Source organism: Narcine bancroftii, chromosome 8 (assembly GCF_036971445.1).
Source record: "Narcine bancroftii isolate sNarBan1 chromosome 8, sNarBan1.hap1, whole genome shotgun sequence".
Taxonomy (NCBI): Eukaryota; Metazoa; Chordata; class Chondrichthyes; order Torpediniformes; family Narcinidae; genus Narcine; species Narcine bancroftii.
In genome coordinates, this window is record NC_091476.1 from 48,517,232 (window position 1) to 48,545,202 (window position 27,971).

The 27,971-nt window shown below is 36.4% G+C and overlaps 1 protein-coding gene across 4 annotated transcripts in view; it reads right to left on the reverse strand.

Annotated features, from left to right (window-relative positions):
• rps6kal (ribosomal protein S6 kinase a, like) overlaps positions 1-27,971 on the reverse strand; it is a 147,462-nt gene that overhangs the window by 43,826 nt on the left and 75,665 nt on the right. For all 4 annotated transcript variants that reach the window (XM_069893639.1, XM_069893641.1, XM_069893640.1 and 1 more), the window contains 10 exons: positions 22,803-22,884; positions 21,710-21,790; positions 14,700-14,779; positions 14,312-14,418; positions 13,989-14,026; positions 7,939-8,081; positions 7,280-7,350; positions 5,101-5,189; positions 2,738-2,802; positions 2,217-2,319 (listed from right to left, as the gene is read on the reverse strand). In XM_069893639.1, coding sequence (XP_069749740.1) covers positions 2,217-2,319; positions 2,738-2,802; positions 5,101-5,189; positions 7,280-7,350; positions 7,939-8,081; positions 13,989-14,026; positions 14,312-14,418; positions 14,700-14,779; positions 21,710-21,790; positions 22,803-22,884 — 859 coding nt within the window. The remainder of the gene's footprint in view (positions 1-2,216; positions 2,320-2,737; positions 2,803-5,100; positions 5,190-7,279; positions 7,351-7,938; positions 8,082-13,988; positions 14,027-14,311; positions 14,419-14,699; positions 14,780-21,709; positions 21,791-22,802; positions 22,885-27,971) is intronic.

Here is a 27,971-nt window from a genome sequence, read left to right on the forward strand (position 1 = left end):
ATTTTTTTAAATTAAAAAAAAAATTAGACAGGCCAATTTGGCTCTACAAGTCTATTCCGCCCAATTTAAGCCCCATTAACCTACACCCCAGAATGTTTTTGAAGGGTGGGAGGAAACTGGAGTCCCCGGAGAAAACCCACGCACAAATAAGGAGAATGTACAAACTCCTTACAGATAGCGCGGGATTCGAACCAAAGTCCGATCCCGATTGTTGACGCTGTAAAGGCGTTGTGCTAACCACTATACCAACCATGGAGATTTGAATTTTAAGAACAAGGTAAAGATTTATATTTTATTACCATCATAATAATAACAAATGGGAGAAAGTGCATAACAAGGCAGCATCATATAAACTACAGCAGAGTCTAAAATCCATGTATACCATTTACTAAACAATCTCACAGAAGACCAACACAACTAGTCACCAGTTAGCAGAGGTGGTGCAATGTGCAGTTGATAGGGTTATGGGTTCATAGCTCCAGCAGCCGAAGCTCAATCCTGACCTCCTACCTATGTGGAGTTGGTGCATTCACCACGTAACTGACTGGGTTTTCTCTGTGTGCTCAGATTTCCTCCCACCGGCCAAAAAACACGCAGGTTGGCAGGTTATTTGGCTACTAGATTGCTGGTAATATTAAGATGAGTGGTAGAATCTGGGGGAAGAGTTGAAAGGAATGTGGGGAAAATAAAATAGATTCAAGTGGGATTAATTTAAAACTAAGTGCCTGTTGATCAGCATGAACTCAGTGGACCAAAGGGCCTGTTGTGGAAAAGATTTCAAGGATTTGCAGTCACCGACATAACTGGCAGGCAATCTACTTTAATGAAGCATCAATATGTGAAAAAAAAGTTCATGCAGAAAGCTTTAACGTTGACAATAACAATTGGCAAATAGCCCGTTTTAATACAGCACCTGTTCAGCAAGACAGTATTTAGAAGCTAAGTTGTGCCTTTTACTGTAAGTCAAAGATGCTAAGTGGTTAGTCTCATTCTTCAAATGAACCAAAACTACGATTTTAATATATGAAAAATTGTCATAAAGGCCTTGATGTAGTTTTCAACAGGTTTATTTCATAATGTAATCCTATTTTCTGTTACAGCTTGTTTGTCTTGATGAATAAATACAAGTGCTTTAGGACAGCATGGTTAGCATAGCAGTTAGCGCAACGCTGTTACAGAGCCAGTGATCGGGACTGGGGTTCGAATCCCATGCTGTCTGTAAGGAGTTTGTATGTTCTCTCCGTGTCTGCGTGGGTTTCCCCCGGGGGTCCGGTTTCCTCCTACAGTTCAAAATATACTGGGATTGTAGGTTAATTGTGTATAAATGGGAGGCACAGGCTCATGGGCTGAAAGGACCTGTTGCCATGCTGAATGTCTAAATTTAAGATTTAGATAGATTTTTAGAGTTGGTAAGCAGTGAAGACTGCTGCCTACTCTCTATGATACATCATGTGAAATAAAGTCTGTGAAACGATTCTCGAGGTCTCTGATAGGTTCATTTCATTAACACCCATTTCCATTCATGACACTCTTTGAGAAACTTAACTTCTATTCAAGTTATAATGTAGTTCTTTTTAGGCAGTCCCACAGGATCTGGGATTAGATGCATCCACTCTGGTTCTGAGATGGTTGAACAGGTCCATTGTCAGAGCCACAGAATCTTCCAAAGGTGAAGCATAGATTTATTGGGAGGGCAATTGAGTGGGCAGATAGCTTGGAAGTGGTGGGCTCTATCCCAACTGATAGAATGGAATAGAGGTTTTCAATGCAATACAAATATTTCTTGAGTGGGGCTGGTATTCACACAGTGGGGATAATACACATTTGTAAAACAGCTTTGAGAATAGCTTGAAATACCTTTTACTTGCCCCACCTAGTAATCTCTTGCTGTGACAGTGCTCACAACAGAACTTCTGGGGTAGGGGCAGGGTCTGCACTTATGAATCCCGTAAGTATAAATGAATGCAATCAGAGTGTCAGTGAAGAAATTTTGACCTGAGAGAGGACACATATGTTAACGTGCAGAAGTTGCATCTCCTTGACGTGTCTGCTGTAGGCAATCCACATTGCAGACGCATTACCGTAACAGTAACTAAACTTCCATCAATATTTACTCATGCAATAAATTGTAAACCAAATCATAGATAACCTCTTCAATAACTGGGAAGGTACAGAGTTACAGTTAAATTAAAAATGAGAAGAGCAATTGTCTGTACCTTTTGGAGTTTTAGCTGTAAATTCAGGATCAAAGCAGAAAGTGTCTTCTGGCTTACCAGAAGCAGGTTTAAATGGAGGCTGAATTTCCTTTCTAACCAGTCTCTAAGAAATAAAGAATGTTTGGTTTTATATGCATCAATCATCACATTTTGAAAAATAATGTTCAGAGTGCTTTGAACAGATTATCAGACTACCTTAAAACAAAATGTAGTTTTTAAACAGCTACACTTTTTCATAATTTATACATGGAAATAGGTGCAAAAACATGAAGACTAATCTTAGATTGCATTAAGTGTTATAAATTCTCAAATTCAAATAATCCCAAAATATAGCACTCTCTGCCCAGGAAATGTATAATTAAACGTAAAATATTTTAATAACAATAAAGGAGGAACTATTTAAAGTAATGAATTAAAAGCCATGTAAATTTAGATTTTAACTGTTCATGTCAGGAGTAAAAAACATTACATTTAACAGCTTTGTGACCTTGATCTTGCTTGTTGGAATGGGAAACACCTACATTCCAGTCAATGGTGGCAAAGAATGGATGCCTTTTGATCTCTTCAACTCCATCTGGGCCAGCTCCTACAAGAATTAAGATTATGGGATGTTTATTTGCAATCATGGCTGCAGGAGGGCAGAGGCCAAACTCCAGCCCAGCACGATCAACTGTTCTTGAAAGTACTGTGCACTGGAGAAGTTGAAAGTCATAAATGAGTAAAAAACACAAAATAAGAAATGTGAAGTTGGCGACATATTGCTCCTCAAACCTTTCTCCCTGGATTCCAAGATGTAGTCCATACAATCTGACTGACCATATAGACCTCTGGGGAAAAGATTGACACATGTTCACACTCTCACTGAAGAAACTCTTTCACATCAGTGCCCTGAAACCATGCAACCCATTTCTTGAATCTCCCAGCAAAGGTCTCTACCCTGTCACTTCCTGTCAGATTCCAAATGTTTCAACAAGACTACTTCAAATTAGTTTTTACTTCATATCATTTCTATTCCATCTTTCCTCACAGGAAGCCCTCTCACCACCAGTAAATATAGGAACCACATATTCTTCTTGAGAAACGATGACCAACACTGCACAGTTGACAAGGTGTAGTATCACCAAGGGCCAATACAATTATAGCAACACATAATTCTACTAGAATCCCCTTTACATGAAGGGACAACATGTTTGCCTTGCTTCTTGACTGCTGCACCTACAATTCAGCCACAAAAATAAACAAATCTTTCCCAACAACCAATTTTTTTAAGTACTGTTTTCTTTTAATTTTTCTACCCAAATAAATAATATTAACTTTTAGCACCTACCTGTCACCTTCTTGCCCAGTCATTTAATCCACCTCTTTTTTTAATCCTTAGCAACCCTGTGCATCCTTCTCACAGCTCACCTGTCCCACCTAGCTTTGCACCAGCAGTAAATTTGGATCTATTGCCATTAATCCTTGCATCTAACATTCACATCAAGTGTAAATTCAGGGCCCAAGAGGACCATGAGTTAAACCCAGCTATTCTGAAAAAGATCCAACTAAAGCTGTTTTCTGTCCATCAAACAATCCTCGGCTCATGCTAACATTATACCCAAACCTATGAACAGTTAATTTATATAACTATTTTAAATAATACCTTACCAAATGCAAACCATTTGTTTTAATTTACTTTTGCTTGTCACATCCTCCGAAAAATCTAATAAATTTGTCAATAACAATTTTCTTTTCACAAAATCATAGACTTATCTCATCATGTTACATTTTCTGACTACCCTGTTATCATCAATAGGTGCTGTAGTGTCACTTGAGTAGTGCAAGAGAGTGGGCAGGTTTTGTCTTACCCAAACCATGCAAGAATGCAGGAAATTAATCAGCTACAATAATGGTATTTCCAGTCTACATCAATATCCTAAAAGAAATTTCACTGTATTGCCTTTCCCTCAACTCACCACACCAAGAAGTCATCTTTGATAATGGATAAAATTATATTCTCGCTGTTAGCAGTGAAATTGAAGAGAAAATAAATTGTAATTTTTTTTCTATGGAACTTCTCAATATTCTAAATATTTAATAGGAATAAAACTCAACTAGCAGCCGAACATTAAAAAAATAAATTCAATTTGCAAATAGATATGTCTTTCCTTAAAAAAGCTGAAAGAAATTTGACCATATTAACTCCATATCAAATGCTACAACAATTTCAAGGTGGCCACTGTAAAAGAGTAAACCTGTGATTCTGTGTGGCTATGACATAAATCTACAAGAGGGTTAACATAACCAACATACAATAAAACAAAATCACAGATCAGATTTTATTGCTTCATACGAGTTGGTAAATGAAGCATAAACTGGAAAGGTTGAGAATAAATTATGTCAATGAATTTGTGAAGGAAGGAATGGATATTCAGTGAAGGATGAATGTGAAATAGGGATAATACAACACTTTCTGCATCTTGGCCTGTGGTGCTGATCTGTGACAATCTTTTTTTGGTGTTTTCTCTCTCACATTTTGACAAATTAAATTTTTGGGCGACAACTAAGGTGAGGAAGTGGTGTTCAAATAAATTTGTAATAGTGACACCTCAGGTGTAAGAATAAATTGAACCTTACTCCTTCCTATTCCTTTTATGCACTTTTGTTGATTAAAACTATGTAAGATTTATTATAAACCTGAAAAAAAGCTACTTACAGCACATGGTACTATCAATTTAAACATGCATTCAATAATATATTAGAATGTTTTTCTCAAATGTCAATACAGTAGTAGAGTAAAAATTTTTAATATACTTTATTTAAACATAATTATTAAATATCTAACAATAATTGGAAATAAACTTTAGAACAGAGAAGGACAATGATAAAAGTGTTAAGGTTGTACCTAGTCGGTTCCCAGGATTTCGCTTGAATAATGTTCTGAGAAGACCTTGAGCTTCAGGACTAAGAAACTGAGGCATTCCTAATTTAGCTCTTGGAAAAAGCAAATGGGTTCATTATTTTATGTAAATGATATAAAACAATACATACAATGGCACTGGGCAATTTTACATTGCATTTTAACTTGGCCATTCTCAAACATTGCAATAAAATGCTGGCTATATGAAAAATGGGCATGCATTTCTACAGAAGTTAAAAAAATGTGAAACTGCCAGAGCTGCTATAACAGCAGTCCTGCCACTGGTGAGGACCTGGGGAGAGGGAGCAGCGGAGACACAGAGCTTTCCCGCAGAGTTCTATCGCTTAGTCCACTGCCGACTGCTCCGAACAGGCTTTAAATGTTCTATTAAAGGAGCCAACAGTGTTTCATTTAAAATCCTGGAACCACAGGGCTCAAGGTGGAGGCGCCTGTGATTGGCAGCGGCCATGAGGGGTTGCAGCCTCCGATGGAGGAGTGGACTGGTGCAGGGCATTAATAACAGGGAGAACATCCCCCATCGAGAAGGAAAAACAGAGGAGACAAAGACAAGGACAGGGACCATGCTGGGAGACCACCAACAGGCTCTGCGGCTGAAGGACACACACAGACAGTGAGCTATAGATGAGGAACCCACACAGGCTGGAGGTTGCTGGAGAATAGCTCAAAAGAACCAAGTATTGGAACCGGGATTTGAGAGGATACCCACTTTGAGCTCTCCTAAGTTCTTTCTTAAGTTTCTTCCTTGCTTCCTTTAGTTAATATATGCTTCCTTCTTCCTCTTAACGAGCTGCCGTTTTGTCAACTATGGTTCCCTTTTCCGACCATCTTTACCCTGTCACAGTGGGACAAACCTACCCAGAATCCCACGCAAGTAGTCCCTAAACATCCTCCACATTACTTCTGTGCTTTCTCCCTTGAACATCTGTTTCCAATTAACTCTCTAGTTCCTGCCTCATCCGTCATAATTAGCCCTTTGCCAATTAAACCCTTTCCCATTTTGTCTGCTTTTATCCTTCTCCGTACCTATGTTATAGCTCAGGGAGTTGTGGTCACTCTTACCAAAATGCTCCCCACCAAGAGGTCAACATTGTTGATTTGCATTGGGGATTTTTTTTCCACAGGAAAATTAACTGTCATCATATTATTCTTACAAATTTACTCAGAAAGAATCCCAATCAATTTTTTGTCAAGAACATTGCTTATTCACTGTCATTGATTTATACTGTGAGACTATTCTTAATTTCTATTTGAATGTGAGGAATTTTATCATGAAATGTACATATTTAAGTGATATGCAGGTTCATGCCATTGATGCTATGGATGGTAGATATAAAAGTTTTTCACTTCAGATCAGATACTATTGTCATGTAATAAAACAGAAATGTAATATTACACAGAATTGCCTTTTGTCAAAACACCTTACAAAGAAAACAGTTTCCAAAAATGTTAAGAATGAAAGAGAAAGTTATCATTGAATAATTAATTTATTTTTTTTATCTTATGATGGATTGATGATAATGGTCATCGAGGGGAACATTGTGGTACAAATAAGAGAGCTTCTGTCTCACAGGTTCAGTGACCTGGGTTCAATCTTGAACTCGTTGCATATAGTTTTCATGTTCACACTTTGACTGTTCCGAGTTTCTTCCAGGTCCAATCCCACAATGCAGGTTAACCTTCTTAGTAAATTGCCACTAGCATTCAGGTCAGGAGTAAAGACTTGGTGGGGGGGGGGGGGGGGTGGGGGGTGGGGGTTAGAGTTGATGAGAATATGACAAGTTAGTGTAGGATAAGTTTTAACAGTTAGTTACTGGTCAGTGAAGATTTGTGGTGGATCAGTAGACTCATTTTCATTCCCTTAATTATTTGATGACGCTTGGTGAAGTTAAGGGGAATATGGAGAAATAAAATTGGGATTAGTGTTAAAGGATTCTTGATGGTCATCTTGGAATCAGTGAGCTATTGGGCCTGATTATATTCCTAATGTCTCTACACCAATGCACGTAAACCATATTTATGGCAAACTAACTCCTATCGTGTTATACTTTTTAAAATAAAAACATAAAACACTATGTTGAGGGACGTTAACCAATATCAAACTCCCTAAAAACAATGAAATGTGTGAAATTAGAATCAAACTTACTTGAGTATCATGTTCATAGTTTCATTCCGATCTTTACCTTGGAATGGCAATGTACCAGTCAGCATCTCAAACTATAAAGGAAAACCAAAGCAGTAAAAATAATAATAATAATTGGATAAATATTGATCATCATCATGCATGTACAGATATGACTTAGTCTTTGACTTACAAATTTGATAAAATGTAAACATATAGGCATACTGATAGAAGCATAAAATTAGCTGCACTTCATTGCTAACTTAATGGTTCCATCTTCTGTAAAAGGGGAAATAATTTATAAAATCTCATTCACAGAGTTTGCACTCCAAATTTAGCAATGCTCCAAAGCAGCTTCTATTTTGCTTGAGTACAAAACTTGGTCCAGCAGTCTGTAGCACAAGTAGTCAGGGGAAAACAGGATTTGATAACAAGAATCACAGCCAACCATTGGTTCCACGCTGGAAGTGCAAACCCTTTGCTCAGTATCTACAATTCTCAGGAGTTCAAGTTTCCTGCCAAAATTTCCAAAAAGTTCAGCCTTCCATCACCAGTGCACCCAAAGTAAAGCAACATACAAATTGAACAGAGAAAATGAAATTTCTATACCAGAATACATACAATCATTTTCACTGAGTTAATCACCAAACAGAATATAAGGTTTAGCAAAATCTCACACATACCATTAGCACACCAAATGACCACCAATCTGCACTCTGTGTGTGACCTCTCCTGTTTACTACTTCTGGAGCCATGTACTCCACAGTACCACAAAATGAGTATGCCTTCTTTTCTTGGTCAACTGATTCTTTACTTAGCCCAAAATCTATAAACAGAATGTCAATAATGTGAATACTTTGCATATAAACAACTTTCATCTACTTAAAGTGTCACAACTGATTAAACATCAGTTGTGACTTTATATTAAAGATGCCAAATGTTACTTACTGTTTGTATTGATAATAATGTAGGTGTGGTGGTGATATCAATTAGGAAAAGGCTATGTATATTTATTTGTCCTTTACCAAAAATAGTCTATATAAAACTACAAGAGAAACATTATGTGTCAAATTTAATCAAGTGATTTTTTTTGGTGACCATGAACTTTTAAAAAAATGCCAAAGCAATAAAGCACATAGAACTTATATTCCAATATTTCTTATCAACAAAATGATTTCTAAATTCATCAGCTCCATAACAGGATGTTTAACACATGGTTATACAGTTCATCTGCTCTGATTCATGATAGGATTGCTAATGTAACACAGCAGGTGTGCTTCCACTGGGAAACATTTCCATTAAAATTAGAAAATGCTGAGAAGTTCTGATGAAGGATCTTCAACTTGAAATACTAACTCTGATTCTCTTTCCAAGATGCCATCTAACCTGAGTTTTCTATTTTATTTCAAATTTCAATCATCTGCAGCTTTTTGATTAAAAATCAAGGGCTCTGACCACTAATTACATCACTTGTCAGTCATGATTGGGCTCCAGCCACAAATTAGTGCACACCTTGCCACTGGCTAATTCAAATCACTGTGTCACTATTGGCTAGACACACAAATTAGCACTCTATTGAGCACTAGCACATTGCACTCTCTCTGCATTATGGTAATAGCCCTGGACACTGTTCCATGCCAGGTCGCAACCGTGCATGTTGCTTGGAAGAGTCGCGGGTAAGGTGTGCACTGCACTGAAGCTGAGCCATAGTATCGCTATAGTTCAAATTGCTACAGATCAATACTTGCAGTAGAGCACCACTTCCTTATGATCAGGGGTCCGAGAGTATGAGCATACACCTGCGGGTACCATTTGTACCAGAGCTGCCTCTCAATAATCAGGGGTCCAGGAAGGGTGGGTATTACCACTACTATAGCTGACGTGGACTTTTTACCCCCTCCATAAATCTTCGTCCGCGAAGCCAAGCCAAAGAAGAGTGTGCAAATGTCGGCACTGCCTGTGTGAATTAGTAATTGTCTACTGTTTAACATTTTCCCACACCCTTTTATAAATTGTGTACTGTGTAACAATTTCCCATGCTCTTTTATAAAGTGTGCGTGCATTATTCTGTAATATTTTCCCATTCTCCTTTATAAATTATGCATATGCTTTATTCCTGTAATATTTTTCCCATGTTCTTTTTTAAACTGTGTGCATGTTTATTACTGTTAACATTTTCCATGGTCAAACTGTTGTGTTAATAAAATGCAGACCTTTGTGTCCAGACTTGTCTCTGTGAACCCAACGAATCTGATATTTCTCAACACAATTGGTAGCACGGTTGATGTCGTGGTTAACACAACGCCTTTATAGCGGCAGCAATCAGGACTGGACTGGGGTTCAAATCCTGCGCTGTCTGTAAGGAGTTTATTGTTCTCCCCGTGTCTGTGTGAGTTTTCTCCGGTTTCTTCCCATCATTCAAAAAATGTACCAGTGGGGTAGATTAATTGGGGGTCAAATGGACGACACAGACTCGTGGGCTGAAACGGCCTGTTAGCGTGCTGTATGTCTAAATTAAAAAAAAAATCTTGATAATCAGCTCAGCATCATTGGATTCAATGCATTTAGCTGTAATGGTTAGCAGCACAGTCTTTCAGGGACGGTGATCATAAAGCTGCAGGGCATGGTGGTGGTGAAGAAAAAAAAACTGTGCATATATCTTTTATGGAGAGTTGTTCAACTGCATCACTCCAGATTCAACAACCACAATCTGGGACATGAAGGTGCTTCCAGATGCTAGGGGATCAGGGGACTTCAAGAGTAACACCAGGACAGAGCTGCCAGACAATGTGTGGACAAGATGTGTTGCACCCAAAAGATCAATACAATGCTAAATCCATAACTTCACATAAAATGTCAAGGTGTGAGCTCTACTATTAATTGGCATCATCAAAGATACATCGATTTCCCTGCCCTAATACCACCTATGCAGACCAATCCCCTTCATACACAAAAATACACTCAGAAACCCCAACACAGGAGTTCGCATTCATATATTGTAATACCACACACGCACACACACAACTGTCAATAGAGAACTACCTTCCAACTCTTCCCCAAATACATACACATTTCACAGGCAAATGCATCCAACCCCATTCCACAAATAACCACTTTATAGGTATCACCCTTATTACCACAATAAAAAGAAATCTCCTCCCTGCCTCCTTCATCTCAACTTGCATTCAAAGACAATACCTTCATTCCAGCTGAGTTCCTCCAGCATTTAGATTTTTTTTTACTATCACTCCTCTTCCATATACATCCATGGATAAGTGAACCCAATTACAACTTCACTCCCTCATGCCCAGTCTTCAAAGATCATCCAAACATCTGCATTTACAGACACATGTTCCCACACAGTCAACTCAAATACAGCAACAATATTATTGTCACTGCATCAAATGGTGATAAGGGCTAGACTAGCTCAGATACTCATGCCATGAGGGCATTTGCAGAAAGGTTAGAATTTAAGGGAACCCAGTCACCAATAGGAGAGTGGACATTAGCACTGCCTGGGATGATTCAGCTGGGGAAAGCATTCACATGAGGCGAATGAGGACATAAAGTGAAAAGCTGTTATTTAAGTAAAGGTTGCTCTGAATCGGTATGCAGGAAAGAAAGACAGAAAGATTGGACCCCTTAAAACTAACTTGAGCTGAAGAGGCACCTCCACCCCATGAGCCATGGAGTAGCTAAGGATAATGGCACCAGTACCCTTGTCAATCTTTTTGTGATGTTGAAGTCTTTCATGTTGCTTCATTAAACCTCTGCTCTCCATTTAATAACCTTTCTTCCTTAAAGAATATGAATGTCTGCAAGCAGCATTACCATTAAATTGCGGTCGGATTCACATCTGCAGAGAAAAACTAGCATTACTATTGTCCTGGAGGTGGAAGCTCAGCTTGAGTCACTGAATTAAAGCTCGGAATCCCTGTCATGAGGGAAGAAGGCATTACCATAGAGTGGTGCTGTTTATGAAGAAAAATCACCTGTTATTGGTGGGCTGAAGATGTTTGATGTGAAAGGAAGCTGACTCAGCAATAGGAGAGCACAGTGTTGCCCAGGAGGACTCGGATAGGGAACCTCTAATGGGCTGATAATGTCAAATGGGCAAAAGCACAATGTCTGACATGATACACGAGGTGGTCTGGAGGAGTGTCGATCTCCAAACTAACTCATGAGATTGTATACAGTAAGGAAAGAATCCCTTCCACTTCTCTGCCAGCTACTGAAGACACTTAGAGTAAACACATTTCTGCTTATATAAAGGCAGGCAGTGGCCATTCAATGTCTTCTCATGTCTCCAAAGAACTAATCTGCAGGTTTTGAGCAAGAACGGGAGAGTTGGAGTGGCTAGGTTGTTCTTACATGAAACTAATATGGTCAGAATAGGTCCATTGGCCTCCATTGCTATTACCATTTTGAGATGTTTTTCGATTTGACAATTGCAAACGGAGCATCTTTTCGCATTTTCACCATAGGTCATGGCTTTGCACCACATGAAATTTATTGGGGCATTTCTTCAAAGACCCAGCTACAAATTAATTTGATCACGGTCAACATTTTTAAGGTTTTTTTATAGAATTACAGAGCCTGGAAACAGGCCCTTCATCCCACTGAGTCCGCATCAACCAGCAACCACCCATTTACACTATTCCCAAGTTAATCCCATTTATTTTTCTAATTTTACCCACATTCTCATCAATTTCCTCTTGATTCTGCCACTCACCTACACAGTTAGGCAATTTACAGTGTCCAATTAACCTTCCAAGCACCATATCTTTTGGACATAAGAGGACTCTGCAGCACCAAGAGGAAGCCCATGCAGTTACAGGTTTCCCAAGATTTTTTTTCTATTTTCAGCCGCACATTTTTAATTATCAGAAGGGCAAGTTAGCAAATCCCAGAATATTCCTAATAAAAACCCAAAGCTGGAGAAACTCACCAGGTCAAACTTAATATAGCAAAGATAAAAATATAGAACCAATATTTCAGGCTTTAGCCCTTCGTCAAGGTACAAGCAAAATGCAGACCAGCACCCGAACAAAATCGTGGAGGAGCATAGTCCCTCAGGCAGAAGGTGGATAATGTTCCTAGTGCCTGCTGCCATAATAATGACCTGATCCAAGGTTAACAAACTTCTCAGAATTAGGATTTATTGCCATGAAAATCTCACTATATTTGTTATTTTGTAGCAGCATTATAGTACAAAATTACATTTAAAAATAAATAAATTAGTGTAAAATATGGTTCATTTGTCAACAAAGATTCCAGTTCTTATAATATTGCTGCAATATTTAAGTAAGATGAACTATTCAAGAACCTACAAGAGACTTAATGATTAATGGAATAGTTGTATGACTGGGTGTTGGATGTCCTGCTTATTTAAACAATGGGACTTCAAGGCAGTTGGGCCTGGGGCTGTGGTTCACGCCAGTCAAGGCTACTGGGAACAGAGCTGGCCACTCATGCAGGGCAGGTTATCTCTGATGGGTGGAAATGCACCAATAGCATGCAAGAAAAATTGTGGACTTCCAATGACATGCAATTTATGAGCTTCAACACCTCACTCATCTTTGAAACATCTGCCATGACACACATTAAAATCAGAAATGTCATATGAAAAAGTTTTCAAATTTAAAGAATGTTTTCAGCTACCTGTGCTGAATATATTCTATGCAGATACTGGTCAAATTAAAAGGCTGATCACGTTTATGATGATTTGAGCCAACATTAATTCTGGCAAAAGAGTTCAGAAACCTAATGTACATCTTACTGGCAATTACTTGCTTGGTGTTATCGTTTTATCATGCAGATGTTTGAAGACTGTTGGCTCCAAGGTTCGTTAAGTATTAAAATTTTTTTTAAAGCCATCTTATTCTGAGAAAATAATTGATTTGATCAATTCCAGGCATTTGTGGAAGGGTGCCCATAATTACAGGTATAATGGGTGCAATGGCTGCATTGAACATTCATTTCCATAATGTCATATATTTAAAGTTACCCATGCAAAATGTGAAAGCGTTGGGTAGAAGAAGACAAATGCAAGTGTTCTAAAAACAAATATAATTCATAAGATCAATATTCTAAATTGTCTAAAATAGATGTTGAGGCAACTTGCTTGGAATCTTTTAAAATAATGACTTAATATAATTTTGACCAATTGATGAATTAATATTTTGATCTCCTCCATTGATCAACTTTAAAGTAATGCTTCATTTGAAAAGTATATTGTACATACACAAGAGTTTAAAAAAAAAATCTATGTAAAAAGGAGAGAAGTGGTATAAAAAAGGCAATTCAAAGTAAGGTCAATACATCAATTTCTCTGCCCACTCACCTATATCCACCTATGACCTCTTGTCTGTTGGCCTGCACTCCTCTCCCTGCCCTTCCCCCCATCAGTTTATTCAGGTGCCTGTCTGTTTTCTGCACATACCTTGACAAAGGGCTCAGGCCTAAAACATTGGTTATATATCTTTATATATGTTATATAAAGAATGCTGTGTGATTTGCTGAGTTTCTCCAACACTTTTGTTTTTTAAATTACATTCATAGCATCTTCAGACATTTTTGTTTACTCCTGAATATTTTTGTCATTGGACTAAGCAAAATCCAAATTAGTATTCCTTTAAAAACATTTTCCAAACATCATCATCCTTCAACTAGCCCATTTAAAAAAAACGCAATCATCCATATAACTGATGCATTGGGTGATGAATGTACCTACCTGTTAACTTGATATGTCCTCCTTCATCAAGTAAAATGCTGAAATTAAAATTCACAATCTCCAATACATGTACATAAGCTTGAATGAATACTAAAACAAATCAACATATTCATAATTTTATTTTTAAATATTATGAGCTATTACTCTCAAATAATGTATGTTCAAACAACATTAATATTACTGATATACAATTAAAATTTCTAACCACAAACTTTTACTGTATAATTTATTTATCAGCAATATAGTTATTAAGTATGCAGTTTACTGTTTAAATAAACACCAAGATCATTATGAAAACTATACAACATAAATATTGAATTTACTTTTCTGGCTTTAGATCTCGGTACACAATTCCCAAGCTGTGCAGGTGATCCAAAGCAAGGGCCAATTCTGCGAGGTAGAACTTGACATCTTCCTCAGTAAACATGACCTAAATGAGAATCTATTGTTTTTAATCAGTTACTATGTCATCAGAACATTAAACTGCAGGTGAATAAACCTGAGTAATACAGTTTCAAAAGAAAAGAAATCTGATCTTTTCTTTCCCCACAAAATACTCCTGCAAATGCATAAATGTAATTTACTAGTGATATTAACAGTACAAAAGATTTACAGCCTCTACAACTGAGGGATAATAAAAAAAATTAAAGAAAATAATACCTTTTTCAATGATGTGAAAATGCATAGCAGGAAATAAAGCTGAAATCTCACCTCTTTGGATAAGCGTGTAAATACATCCCCTCCTCTGAGGAAATCTAAGATCAGATAAAGTTTCCCTTCAGTCTGAAAGGCTGAAATAGAAATTAGTAATCTGAGTAAAGTTGACTGAGTGTATCAAATTTATTTTATAAAACAGTCTTTAAAAATAGCATTTTAACTTCGGACATATAATATTTGGTGGGATATCACCAATCAATTAAGTAAAATTGACTAAAAAAAAATACACAAAACTCTAAGTGTCCCAAAAGAATTTGATAAATTTTGTGTCATCACTCAATTGGTACATAATTCAAAATATGACTTTTTACTCTGTGTCCTTTTCTCAAGGTGAGGGCACACGGACCCACCATTTGGTTGGAGCCAGGAAATGCATCCAACCAGCTCACAAAAAAAACAAGTGTCATCATTGTGTAAAGGAAAAGCAGAGCTAAAATTTTTCACTCTCATTTTAACATATATATGCAAAGTTTCAAAAAGATCTGAAAATTAGCTTGATATGAAAATTCAAGTTAATGCTGAAAAACCCGAGAGAAGACTATGATTTATTTTGGAAGGGAATCATTTAAAAGTTCAACAAATTGTCTTGAAATTCATGAAGCAAAATGTGGCACAATGACAGAAAATGCTTGAAATACTCAGCAGATCAGGCAGCATCAATGGACAAAGCAAAATAGTTAACACTTCTGGCCAATGACCTTTCTCAAAGAAAGGAAAAGTTAGAAAAATATGCATGCTTTGAGTGGCAAAGTATGGGTGCAATGGAAAGAGCAAAGTGAGGAATGTTATTAAGACCAACAAATAGAAAGTAACTTTATACTGATTTCAGATCAATTGCAGCAAATAAGTAGAAACAAATGGAAACATAACATATTAATTTTAATATATTGCTCCAAATACAGAACACAATGAAGCTGCAAGGTATCTTGAATATGTGATAGCAAAATAATCTTTAGCAAAATCAAATCACTACCAAAAAATAAATTGCCAAACATTTTTTTAAATCAAAGCAATTTCAGGACATTTGCTTTTCCTTATAAAATATAATTAGGTCAAAACACCAATTCTTTTCCCACATTTACTTGCATCACCATTGGCTCATGGAAAATTAGTGTTCCTACCCAGATACTTAATCCTAATGTCCAAACCAAATTCACTCCATTCTTTAAACTCTTCTTTCAGTTAGCATGATATAATGTGCAGGAAAATAATGCAAAGATTAGTGACAAAATAAAGGTCTGTTTCAAATTGAACTTCTTTTCTCTGGTGTTTCTACTTCCTTTCTCTTCAAGTCATTTTCTTACCATTTAAATTTTAGCATGTTTCGAGTCAAAATAGCTTGAAAAATGGATACTTTGGGATAAGACACATTATGCCCAAGGTAAGAGATCATTCATTCACCAATAATTAGGTTATTAACAATAGACCAATGAATAGAGAAATAACAGAAAACAAAAATACTTGGATCAATATATTAAAATTAATTTGACTATGTTTCCATTGGTTCAAAATTTACTGGGGGTTGTAGGTGAATTGGGTAATAATTACACAGCACAGCCTCGAGGGCTGAAAGGGCCTGTTACTGTGCTGCATGTCTAAATTAAAATGCTGCAAAGACTCACCAGTCTGGCCGCAAGGGTTGCAGGCATTTGATGAGACATGAAGTATGCTCCCAAGTTTGGAAGGATGAGAGAAGATCTCATCAAAATATACAACAATCTTTAAAGGGTTGAACATCGAGACCAGTCATTCTCAATGGGGGTTGCATGGAACCGCAGCACATTTGGGGGACGGCATGGACTGAAATAAAATATTTCTGTTTTTTTATGTCATTGATGGGAGAAAAGTATGAAAGAAACCTACAGAACGACTGTTTCACATGGAAGTGGGCCAATAAACTTTAAGCAGAATCCTAAGGGAGCCATAGCCAAAAAAAAGGTTAAGAACAGCTGGTCGAGATACAGGGAAAATCTCCTGGGTCAGGAGACAAGTACAGGCACACAATTTTAGAAAAAGGGGTAGACCAATTAGAATTTAGATGAGGAGAATTCATTTCAGATGGTGGTAAAACTTATATTTCTCAATCCCAGATCTGAACATTAATGAAATCAAGAGTTTTAGGGATAGAGCTATATGGCAATGAAGGTTTGGAAGTTCAGAGGTCCTACTCACATTATTCGAGTAGGCATAAAACATGCTCAAGGATTGATATGTTTTTGTTGTCGGCCCATATTCAAGGGAGAGTTAGGAAAACGGAATATAAAGCTAGATTGCTATCTTATTATTCACCCCTGATATTAGCAATAGAACTGGAAGAAATCCAACCAAGAACATATAGATGGAGGTTAAACTCCATGCTACTTAAAAGGCAGGAATTTAGAGAGTTTAATGAATGCCAAATTAAAATGTACTTTGAAATAAATACGGAATCAGTGAAAGACAAATTTTTATTATGGGATGCAGTGAAATCTTTCATTAGAGGGCAGATAATAAGTTATGTAACTAAGATGAAAAAGGACTACAATCGGGAAAAAGAACAGTTGGAAAGGGAGATAGTAAGTACAAATAAGGAACCAGCAACAAGGGATGATATAACAAAAAAGAAGAGAATTGGCGGACAAAAAAAAAACCGAAACATTACAAATCTATAAGGTGGAGAAGAACGTAATGAAAATAAAGCAAAAGCATCATGAACTAGGAGAAAAAACACACAAAATATTAGCCTGGCAACTTAAAACAGAACAAGCTAAAAGAACTGCATTGGCATCAAGGAAAAAGGACAAACAAATTACATATAATCAAATGGAGATGAATGAAAACTTTAAGGAATTTTATGAACAATTATACCAAACTGAAACGAGGGGAAAGATGATACAATAGAAGAGTTTTTAGCTAAAATTGAACTGCCGAAATTGCAAGAAGAGGAACAAAACAAACTGATAAAACCATTTGAAATAGAGGAAGTACAGGATATATTAAAAAAGCTGCCAAACAATAAAACGTCAGGAGAGGATGGATTCCCAACAGAATTCTATAAAACATTTAAAGAGTTATTAATTCCTCCTCTCCTGGAAGTAATGAACAAGATAGAAGAAACACAAAACTTGCCAGATTCATGTAAAACAGCAATAATTACAGTAATACCAAAGACGGGGAAGGATCCACTAACACCAGCATCATATAGACCAATATCTCTACTTAATTCAGATTATAAGATAATAGTAAAATTATTAGCAAACAGACTGAGTAGCAAAAATAGTAAAGCAAGATCAAACTGGATTTATTAAGAAAAGACGAACAGCAGATAATGTCTGTAAATTTATTAATCTAATTCATGCAGTTCAAGGAAAGAAGAAGCCAACAGTGGCTGTAGCTTTAGATGCAGAAAAAAGCCTTTGACAGGGTAGAATGCAATTATTTATTCAAAGTACTACAGAGGTTCAATCTACCAGAAAAATATATTTATTGGATTAAAGCATTATATAATGGACCATTGGCGAAGGTAACAGTAAATGGATATGTATCGAACCAATTTAAATTAAGTAGGTCAACTAGGCAGGGATGTTCATTATTTCCCTCACTGTTCCCTTTAGCAATAGAACCATTGGCAGAACTGATAAGAACAGAAAATAAAATAAATGGGATAAAAATAAAGGAGAAGCTGTATAAAATTAGTTTATTTGCAGATGACATCATAGTATACTTAACAGAACCAGAAATATCAATAAAAGAACTACATAAGAAATTGAAGGAATATGGAAAAATATCGGGGTACAAGATCAACGCAAATAAGAGTGATGATGCCAATGAGTAATGCGGATTATACAGAATTTAAAAAAGAATCACCATTTAAATGGCAAACACAAGCAATCCGATACCTAGGTATTAGGTTCTTCTTCTTTCTTTCTTCTTCTTTGGCTTGGCTTCGCGGATAAAGATTTATGGAGGGGTAATGTCCATGTCAGCTGCAGGCTCGTTTGTGGCTGACAAGTCCGATGCGGGACAGGCAGACACGGTTGCAGCGGTTGCAAGGGAAAATTGGTGGGTTGGGGTTGGGTGTTGGGTTTTTCCTTTGTCTTTTGTCAGTAAGGTGGGCTCTGCGGTCTTCTTCAAAGGAGGTTGCTGCCCGCCAAACTGTGAGGCGCCAAGATGCACGGTTTGAGGCGATATCAGCCCACTGGCGGAGGTCAATGTGGCAGGCACCAAGAGATTTCTTTAGGCAGTCCTTGTACCTCTTCTTTGGTGCACCTCTGTCTCGGTGGCCAGTGGAGAGCTCACCATATAACACGATCTTGGGAAGGCGATGGTCCTCCATTCTGGAGATGTGACCTACCCAGCGCAGTTGGATCTTCAGCAGTGTGGATTTGATGCTGTCGGCCTCTGCCATCTCAAGTACTTCGATGTTGGTGATGAAGTCCCTCCAATGAATGTTGAGGATGGAGCGGAGACAACGCTGGTGGAAGTGTTCTCGGAGCCGTAGGTGACGTCGGTAGAGGACCCATGATTCGGAGCCGAACAGGAGTGTGGGTATGACAACGGCTCTATATACACTAATCTTTGTGAGGTTTTTCAGTTGGTTGTTTTTCTAGACTCTTTTGTGTAGTCTTCCAAAGGCGTTATTTGCCTTGGCGAGTCACTTGTACAAATTAAATTATCAGCCACTAATAAAGAAATTGTAGGAAGATTAAGAACATTGGAAAGAATTACAATTAATGTTGATAGGGAGGGTAAATTGCATTAAAATGAATGTCTTCCCAAGGATACAATACTGAGTTCAATCATTACCAATTCCCTCAAAAGAGAAATTCTTTAATGAACTAAAGAGAATAATAAGGAAATTTTTATGGAAAGGGGGAAACTGAGGATAGCGTTAGATAAATTTACAGAGAGGTACAACGAAGGTGGTTTGCAGTTACCAAACTTTAAAAATTATTATAGAGCAGCACAATTAAGGTATTTATCAGATTTTTATCAGACAAGGGAAAAACCAGATTAGACTAAGATAGAGTTAGATAAAATAGGGGAGAAGGTACCACATCATATACTTTATAAGTGGGATGAAAACCTGGTACGATATAAAAGGTCACCAGTATTGCATCATTTACTCAATATATGGAAGAAGATTCACATAGAAAGGAAAAAAAATTACCAAATACCAAAATTATTATTGATGCAAAATCAGCTAATCCCTTTACAATAGATAACCTTTCCTTTAGAGAATGGGAGAGAAAAGGAATTAAAAGAATAGAAAATTGTTTTTTGGGAAATAATTTATTATGTTTTGAACAAATGAAGTACAAATATGGAATAACTCATGGTACAATGTTTGCATACCATCAACTGAAAGCCTACTTAAAGGATAAATTGGGAAACAGACTGAGGTTACCAGAAGGAAGCAGCTTTGAATATGTGATTACAGACACAATGATAATTAAAAGATTTATAATGAACATGTACATCAAACTGCAAGTGAAGGAAAATGATGAAATAAGCTATAAACCCAAACAAAAGTGGGAAAAAGATCTAAACATAAAGATAAAAAATGAAACATGGGAAAAGTTATGTTCTGGAACTATGAAGAATATAACAAACACAAGGTTACGCATGATACAGTATAATTAGTTACACAGGTTATATATCACGCCCCAAAAGTTAAATAAAATGGGATCCAACATTATCAGATATATGTTTTCGCTGTAAGAAGGAAACGGGAACAACAGTACATGCAATTTGGGCATGTGAGAAAGTGAAAAAGTTTGGGAAGATCTAAATCAGGTATTAAATAAAATCACAAAAAACAACATACTAAAAAATCCAGAGATCTTTCTTATAAGTAATATAAGAAGTAAAGAATTAGGTCTCAAACTGGATGAAGCGCGAAAAAGATTTATTATGATAGCCTTAGCCGTAGCAAAAAAATCTATAATGTCCACTTGGAAATCGGAAGAGAGCCTGAGAGTACAGCAATGGTACATGGAAATGAATAAATGTATTCCATTGGAAAAAATAACATACGATTAAAAAAATAAAGTCACATTATTTGAACAAATTTGGAAACCGTACATGGAACACAACAGAGACGCTTGCCTCGGACCTCCACCCCCTAAAATGATAAGACAAAATGACTTGATCCAGTGTGTAAGAGTAGATGACACATTTTTCTTGTTTGTTTTTCATTGTGTGATGACATCGTTTGATGGTTTTGTTGTGTTGTGTATGTTGGGTGTTTGTTGGTTTGGGGGGAGGGTTGGGGGGGGGGGGGGAGGGGAGAAAATGCCACTGTTTATATTTAAGAGGGAAATATTTGTGTGCATTTTGGTTGATATGGTTCACAGTACAACCTTTTTAATATCTAGTTTATTTTCTCTGCTCTTTGTTCCTTTTATGTCATTTTCTATTTAAAAAAAAAATTTAGATATACAATAACAGGTATCAGGCCCTTTAAGCTCACGAGCCCAAATTACACCTAAATGACCTCCAATCCCTGGTACATTTTGAACGGTGGGAGGAAACTGGAGCCCAGAGGGAAAACCCACACAGGCATGAGGAGAAACTCTTTACAGCGCAGGATTTGAACCCAGGTCCCAACTGCCAGAGCTGTAACAGCATTGCGCTAACTGTTATGCCATCCATGCCACCCTTTTCCATTCCTTATTATAATACAATTTTTCAGTTCAGGATTTCATATCATTTGTAGGAACATCACAGCTAAATGCAATTCTGTCCTCACTCTATCACTTTTCAGATTAATTATATGTACAGCCACTGTTTTACTTTATTTCCAAATATCCTTAAATTCTTATTTTCCAGGTTAACATATGCTGGACTGCACAAAATGCACAAATGATTGTTGTTTCCAAAGAAAATAAGAATACATATTTTAAATAACATTTCAATTTATATTATTACAACTGTCAATGAAAACAAAATCTAAACAAATACAATAAATGCCAGAGTGAAAACAGCTCAAAAGTATGAAATTAATCTGATAATTTGTTACTTGCCATAGTGTAATTTAACAATAAATGGATGATTTACTTCCACTAGAATATCTCGTTCCATTTTTGTGCGAACACGATCCCGAACTGAAAATTAAGAATATACATTTAATTTTCAATGACGCCATGTGTTCATGAAATGGCAGAAACATACCATAAACGTTGAACATTTAATTTAGTTGACCTGCAGTGCTTTCAGCTTGAGTGAAGAGTTTTTCACTACGCCATTTTCCTAATCTGATGTAGAACTAGAAGTTTCAGACATGTTTCAGAACAAAAAAAAAACTAATTCGTGTTCCATGCTGAATGACTTCAATCTCACCTCCCTGGTTCAGAAGGGTCATCTAATAACTCACACAAAAAAATATTGTGAAGGGCAAAATTAAAATAGAAATTTGTAAAGCTTTCATGGTCTGAAATAGAGATAAAGCTTCAAGTAACTAACCTCTCACAATTTGTAACAGTAAGTACAGAGCAAAAAAAATGGAAAAATGAACTAAGCCCACAATTAGGAAAACAATTATTATGTCAGAATGAATACATGATTAAGAAATGTGCCATAATTAAAAATTTCTAGCAAGCTAAATATTTGGCTCATAAGAACTTCTAATTTTCCAAGACAATTGATACTTAATCAGTTCACTTGAAGCAATTGGGTATCAAAACTGCTGGCACAGACCTGCCACTTCAAACTTCCCCAATGAACAGTCACTAAAATGCATGTACAGCTGCAAGTAAAATGTCTACAATATCAAGAGCACAGTAATATTGAATGACCTTATCAATCTGGCGAATGCCATGTCAGAATTCACTTCACCTTGAATTATTTGGAATTAACTTGGACTACTTCATTTCATATTTTTATGATCAGTAACTAAGCCAGGTAACAGATAGAGAAGTCTCTAAAATTTACTATTTTTCACAGCAAGGAATGTCAGAAATTGCAATGTTTTTCACTAGAAAAGTTTTGAGTGAAATAGTTTTTAAAAATACTAATTTGTTTATCATTACCAATGATTCCAGAATATTGAAAATCTGGTTTTCTGCTACAAGTCAAGGTAAGCGATTAACTAAAAAAATAAAAAGAATTGAGACTTGCCTTTCAGAGTAGCTTTCTTCAGTACTTTCATTGCATACAGTTGTCCAGCATCAGGGCCAACTGCCTTTCTAACCAAAAACACCTAATAAATGAAAAGTGCAAAGCCAAAATGTAAGAATTTTGATGAAACAAATATTCAAAACAGGAGACAAAATCACAAATATCTAGATCAATTAGAAAAAGGAATTACAACAGCAACTAGTGTGAGGACTAGGGTCAGGAGTAGGTAGAAAGGTTCTCAAAGCCTTTTAACACCAAACAACCCCCTTGGAACATTATACGACATATTGCAGCTCACTCAGTTTTAAATTCTTCGACTGAATTCTTCGCTTGAAAAATCAACTATTTTTCTCCCAATGATGCAGCTTGATCACAGTTGCATTTCTCCAGCTGAGTGTATTTAGTTCATATAAACAGCACCTGGAGTCTCCCTTGTGTCTCCAAAACTTTCTTGCATGGTTATAGTTTGCAACACATTCAGGAATAGGGTAGATACCAGTTTTACATTTCGACTTCCTGCAAGTTTATGATAAGGTACCACGTCGTAATCTCATGATATATGTTAGAATAGGTTTAATTCTGGAACTATAAACACAGTATTAGCAATCTGGCTACAAAGCAGAAATAAAGGAAGAAACTCAATTAATATTTTATATTAATGATCTCTTATCAGATCCTTCAAAAGTCTTTAGTACTGATCTAATGGTGCCTCCTCCTGAAGTCCCCACCGTTTTAAAAGGGTAGGCTACAGCAGTTATGAAACGCCACAGTATATCAAATGTCTGCCTACACTGGGCATGGAATAACACAATGGATTCCAGCCTATTCCATATCCAGTGAAGACAGGGATCCCAGCCATTGTGCTGAAGGCCAACTATTTCAGTGCACATATTCCTCAGAAATCCCCCACGATCCAAGGTGACTTGCTTCACCTCTAGCTTTGTGGGTTGAGGTGACCACATCCTGGAACATCTTTTACCACAATGATGCCAAAGATTCAACAACCTCGCTCATCACCAGCACCAGCTTCAAGGAAATTATGGAAGGGAAGTAAATGCTGCCAGAGGCAACAATCCACATAGACCATGAATGAAAATAAATTTGTCCATTACCTCACAAAAAAGTACCCCCCCCCAAAAAAAAATATATATAATTCAAAAGAATAATTCTTGTGAATAGCTAGAATGTGGAACTTACTATCTTGAATATCAGGAAAAGCACACAGCATAAAATGAAACTGATCATCTACTTTCCATTTATTTCGGAAAACTCAATGGTTTAACATTGGACTCACTATTCTATTTACTGTACTCATTTAAAGATTGGAAGGTAGGTTAAATGGTTATTGTGAACTGCACCAAGTATGTATTGGCTGGAATTGTAAGGGGGAGAATAGAAATGGATTAGCGTCACATCAGGGTAAACATGGCTACTTGGCAATTGGAGCAAATTTGGTGGGCTGAAGGGCTGCTGTATCCATTTAAACTTGGATTGGGAGCAGTGTTTATAGCAAGGGGGTGATCTTAGGCAAGATTAGAAAACAACTAGCTGCTAAACAGCAGATTGCACTTTATTCCAGTATATATAAAGCAATGCAACTAGGGAGGGTATCCAATTAAGATAAACACCATAAACCTTAAAGCCCTAGAGTACTGAGGAACATAACAACTGCAGTGCTCCTTTTACACCTCCCTTTCCACCTCCTTGACTGGAAGTGATCAGTTTCACACAGTTAAGTTTGAAGCCTTTGATTCTGTATTGTTGGATTCCTTCAGAAGCAATAATCTTAAACATACAATGCTCGCCACGCCACAGCAATCCATATGTTGTTGGCCAGGTGATGTGAGTGGTCACAAATCATGAGGTCCTTTAACGTGTGATCCAGATATATCCAGCCTCCATTGATGGCCCGCACTCAACATCGCAGGTTCAGATGCCCCTATCTCAGAACTGGGTTTCAGAATCATTTCCCAATTCCAGCCCACATAGGCAGTCACTCCTACTGAGAACTTTCCATATACAATGCCTCTTTTAGCAATGAACACATTTATGCTCTAATTCCCGAGAAGAATCCTAAATATTAAATGGGACATATATAAAATAAAAATTGCAGGTGCTATAAATCAGAAATAAACATCAGAAAATGCTGGAAATACTCGGCAAATCAGACAACTTAACGAGTCAGATTTTGAGTCTGGTACAAAGATCTGAAATGTTAATAACTTCTCTTTCCACATAAACTACCCAAGTTGCTAAGTATTTCCAGTATTTGTAATTTTTTTATTACATTATTCAATTCCTTTTGAAAAAAAATCTAATTGTAGACAGGTAAAAGTAAAAAAGTTGGAAAACATTTGAGTTAAGTCTGCACTAGACAACCCACGAGGGATTACATTTCACTAAAATTGCATGCAGATGACCTTCATATTAAGCAGGGAGGAGGGGGGTGGGAAAGAGGGGCTGTGATCCTAGAAAATGGTCTACACTGTGACTTTCCATATGTCATCTCCACAAGAATAAACTGCAATTGCTTATTTACTTTTGATCCACATGTAAATTACATGAGGATGAATTTTATTCCATATTCAAATTTCTGGGTCATGATTTTTGAATACTGGAAGGATGAACTTCAGTAACCTGAATGACTGTAACACAAGGGTTATCTGTACTTTTGTTCTTGCTTCCATAGCGATAGAGGCAAATCCAAGATCCCAAAAGTGAAAAAGTAATTAGAAAGTGTTATATTCACCAATTCAAATTTAATGTAACTTAATGGCTTAATTATGAGTACATCAAATTATCATGGACACATTATCTTAATAAAAACACAATAGTTTATCAAATAAGTTGCATTCAGTATCAAAAGGCATGTTTAACACAGTAATTTGTCACAGCCATTTTCCTTGAAATCTGAGTGACAACAATGGTTCCTTTTGCACGATGCACATGCACTTTTCTAGTCGAACCTTCCAACTGAGAGAGTAAACTGATTCGTCTTTCTCATAAAAATACAGATGGGGGCTTGGCATTACCTAATTTGAAACGTTATTACTAGGCAGGAAACATTAGATATATCATTATTTGGATACATCATAATGAATATTCAGGTGCCTCAGGATGGATTGGCTTAGAGATTAAATCCAAGAAAAGACACTCTCTTATCTCAATACTGGGAGTACTTTTGCCTTTTTTTGCTCTCCAAACTAACTGATAATTTGGTAGTTAGTTGTTTCAATTTGGAAAGCATTTTGGTTATCATAGATTTTTATTAATTAGTCCAATTTTACGTAATTTCTTTGTTTTCACCCTCAGTTCAAAACATTGGATATACTCAATGGTCCAGGCTAAGTATTCAATCTTTCTTGCACTGATATATGGACCAAAACCTTGCCTCCTTTGAGCAATTATCTGCTAAATTTAATGTTGTAAATGTGTTGAATGTTTGTTCTGTGCACGCATTGTGTGGAATACAAGCTTCCACCTTGTGAGACCCGGAGAGAAACAACCAACACCAGTGTTTTCCCAAATCCAAAAAAAGAACCCTTTTATTGACAATTAGCTTGGTCCTGAGGGAAATCTTGCAAGCCTTCTCACACACGTGTCTGCATTAGTTGATAGTTGATAGATGGCTTAAGTCCGGAGAACCGGTTACACCCATTCCTGACGACGGTGGGGTCACTCTGGTTATTAAAATTACCTAATCAATATTTCTTTTAGTATTTATGGATTACGAGTTTCTTAAACACCTTAATGTTGAGGTTTCCCCAAGACTTATATCGATCTGGGAAGTATATAATTTTAGACCTAATCAGAAAGGACTGCTTTCAGGCCATTATGAACTATTTTTAAGATTTAGCGATAGTTCTTTATTTAACAATAAGAAAGTTTGGATACATGACTTGAAAAATATACATTCATCCTCTCTCTGTGCTAGACATTCCTTATTTCAATTTAAAGTAGTCCATAGGGTCCACTATTCCAAAGTTCAATTAGCTAAATTTTATCCTAATATATGTGATAAGTGTACAAATTAGGAAGGTATTTTATATTATATGTTCTGGCAAGCCATTTTATTAATATTTTTGGAACAAATGGACCAATGAACTTAATTTTGCCACCAATTCAATCCCATGTAGTTGCATTTGCTTTCCTGATTACTAGAAAGCTCATTTTATTACTGTGGAAAGATGTTGTCCCTCCCACACATACATAATGGTTATTGGATTTGATGGTATATCTCTCTCTCGGAAATCAGGTGCTCAACTACTAAAATGAGTTAAAAAAAATTCTCTTTGGGATTCTTTTTTCAATTATTTTCAAAATTTATAAATCAATTATTTTTGCTCTTTATTAAAAATCTTTTCTTTTTTTCTCTTTCTTCATTTTTTGAACTATTAGTATTGAAATTAGTAGTTGATGCCTGGGTTTGATTGTAATCGCTCAGAAAGTAGGTTGGGGTTATAAATTGCATGTTATAGGTTTTTTTTCCCTTTTCTCTTTTCCTTTTTTATCGACAACATGGATTAAATGCATCTCGTTTACTATTGTTTACTTTCTGTAATTTCAATTTATTTTTACCTGAACTTATCTGATATTATTTTCTCAAAGACCAATAAAAAGATTGAAAAAGAAAAATACATTCATCTCAGTCTCAGTTTAAATTGAGGATCTATTCTGCAAATTCAGTTTCAGTATATTATTCACTATATTTTTGACCAAACTGATTATTCTTTGCTTCTCAACCTTACACCACCATTCTACTGCAGGAATATTAAGGAACGTATTATAAAATGCTTACACATTTAAAGCATTTTATTATTTGTTTAAGCTTCCTTTCAAGCATTTACAATCAGACATGAATTTTTTGGTAAACCTTACAGAATCAAATCAAATGGACAAACAAGTTAAAATTCTTATTTATCAAATGAAGTGGGTTTAGTCTTAGTTTGATATTTCTGACCTTCAGAAACATTAAAAATTAATTTGAAAATTTTAATCTTAAAAATAACAAAACAGATCATTTAAAATCGAAAAGTTGCAACAATAGCTAAATATAAGCCGTCGCTTTAAAAATTGTTCACCAATTGTAATCATTGTAAAGTCAGTCTGCTTAGAATTTTTAATGATCAATTTCCAACCTGAAGTACCGATACTTGCTCCCTTCAACTC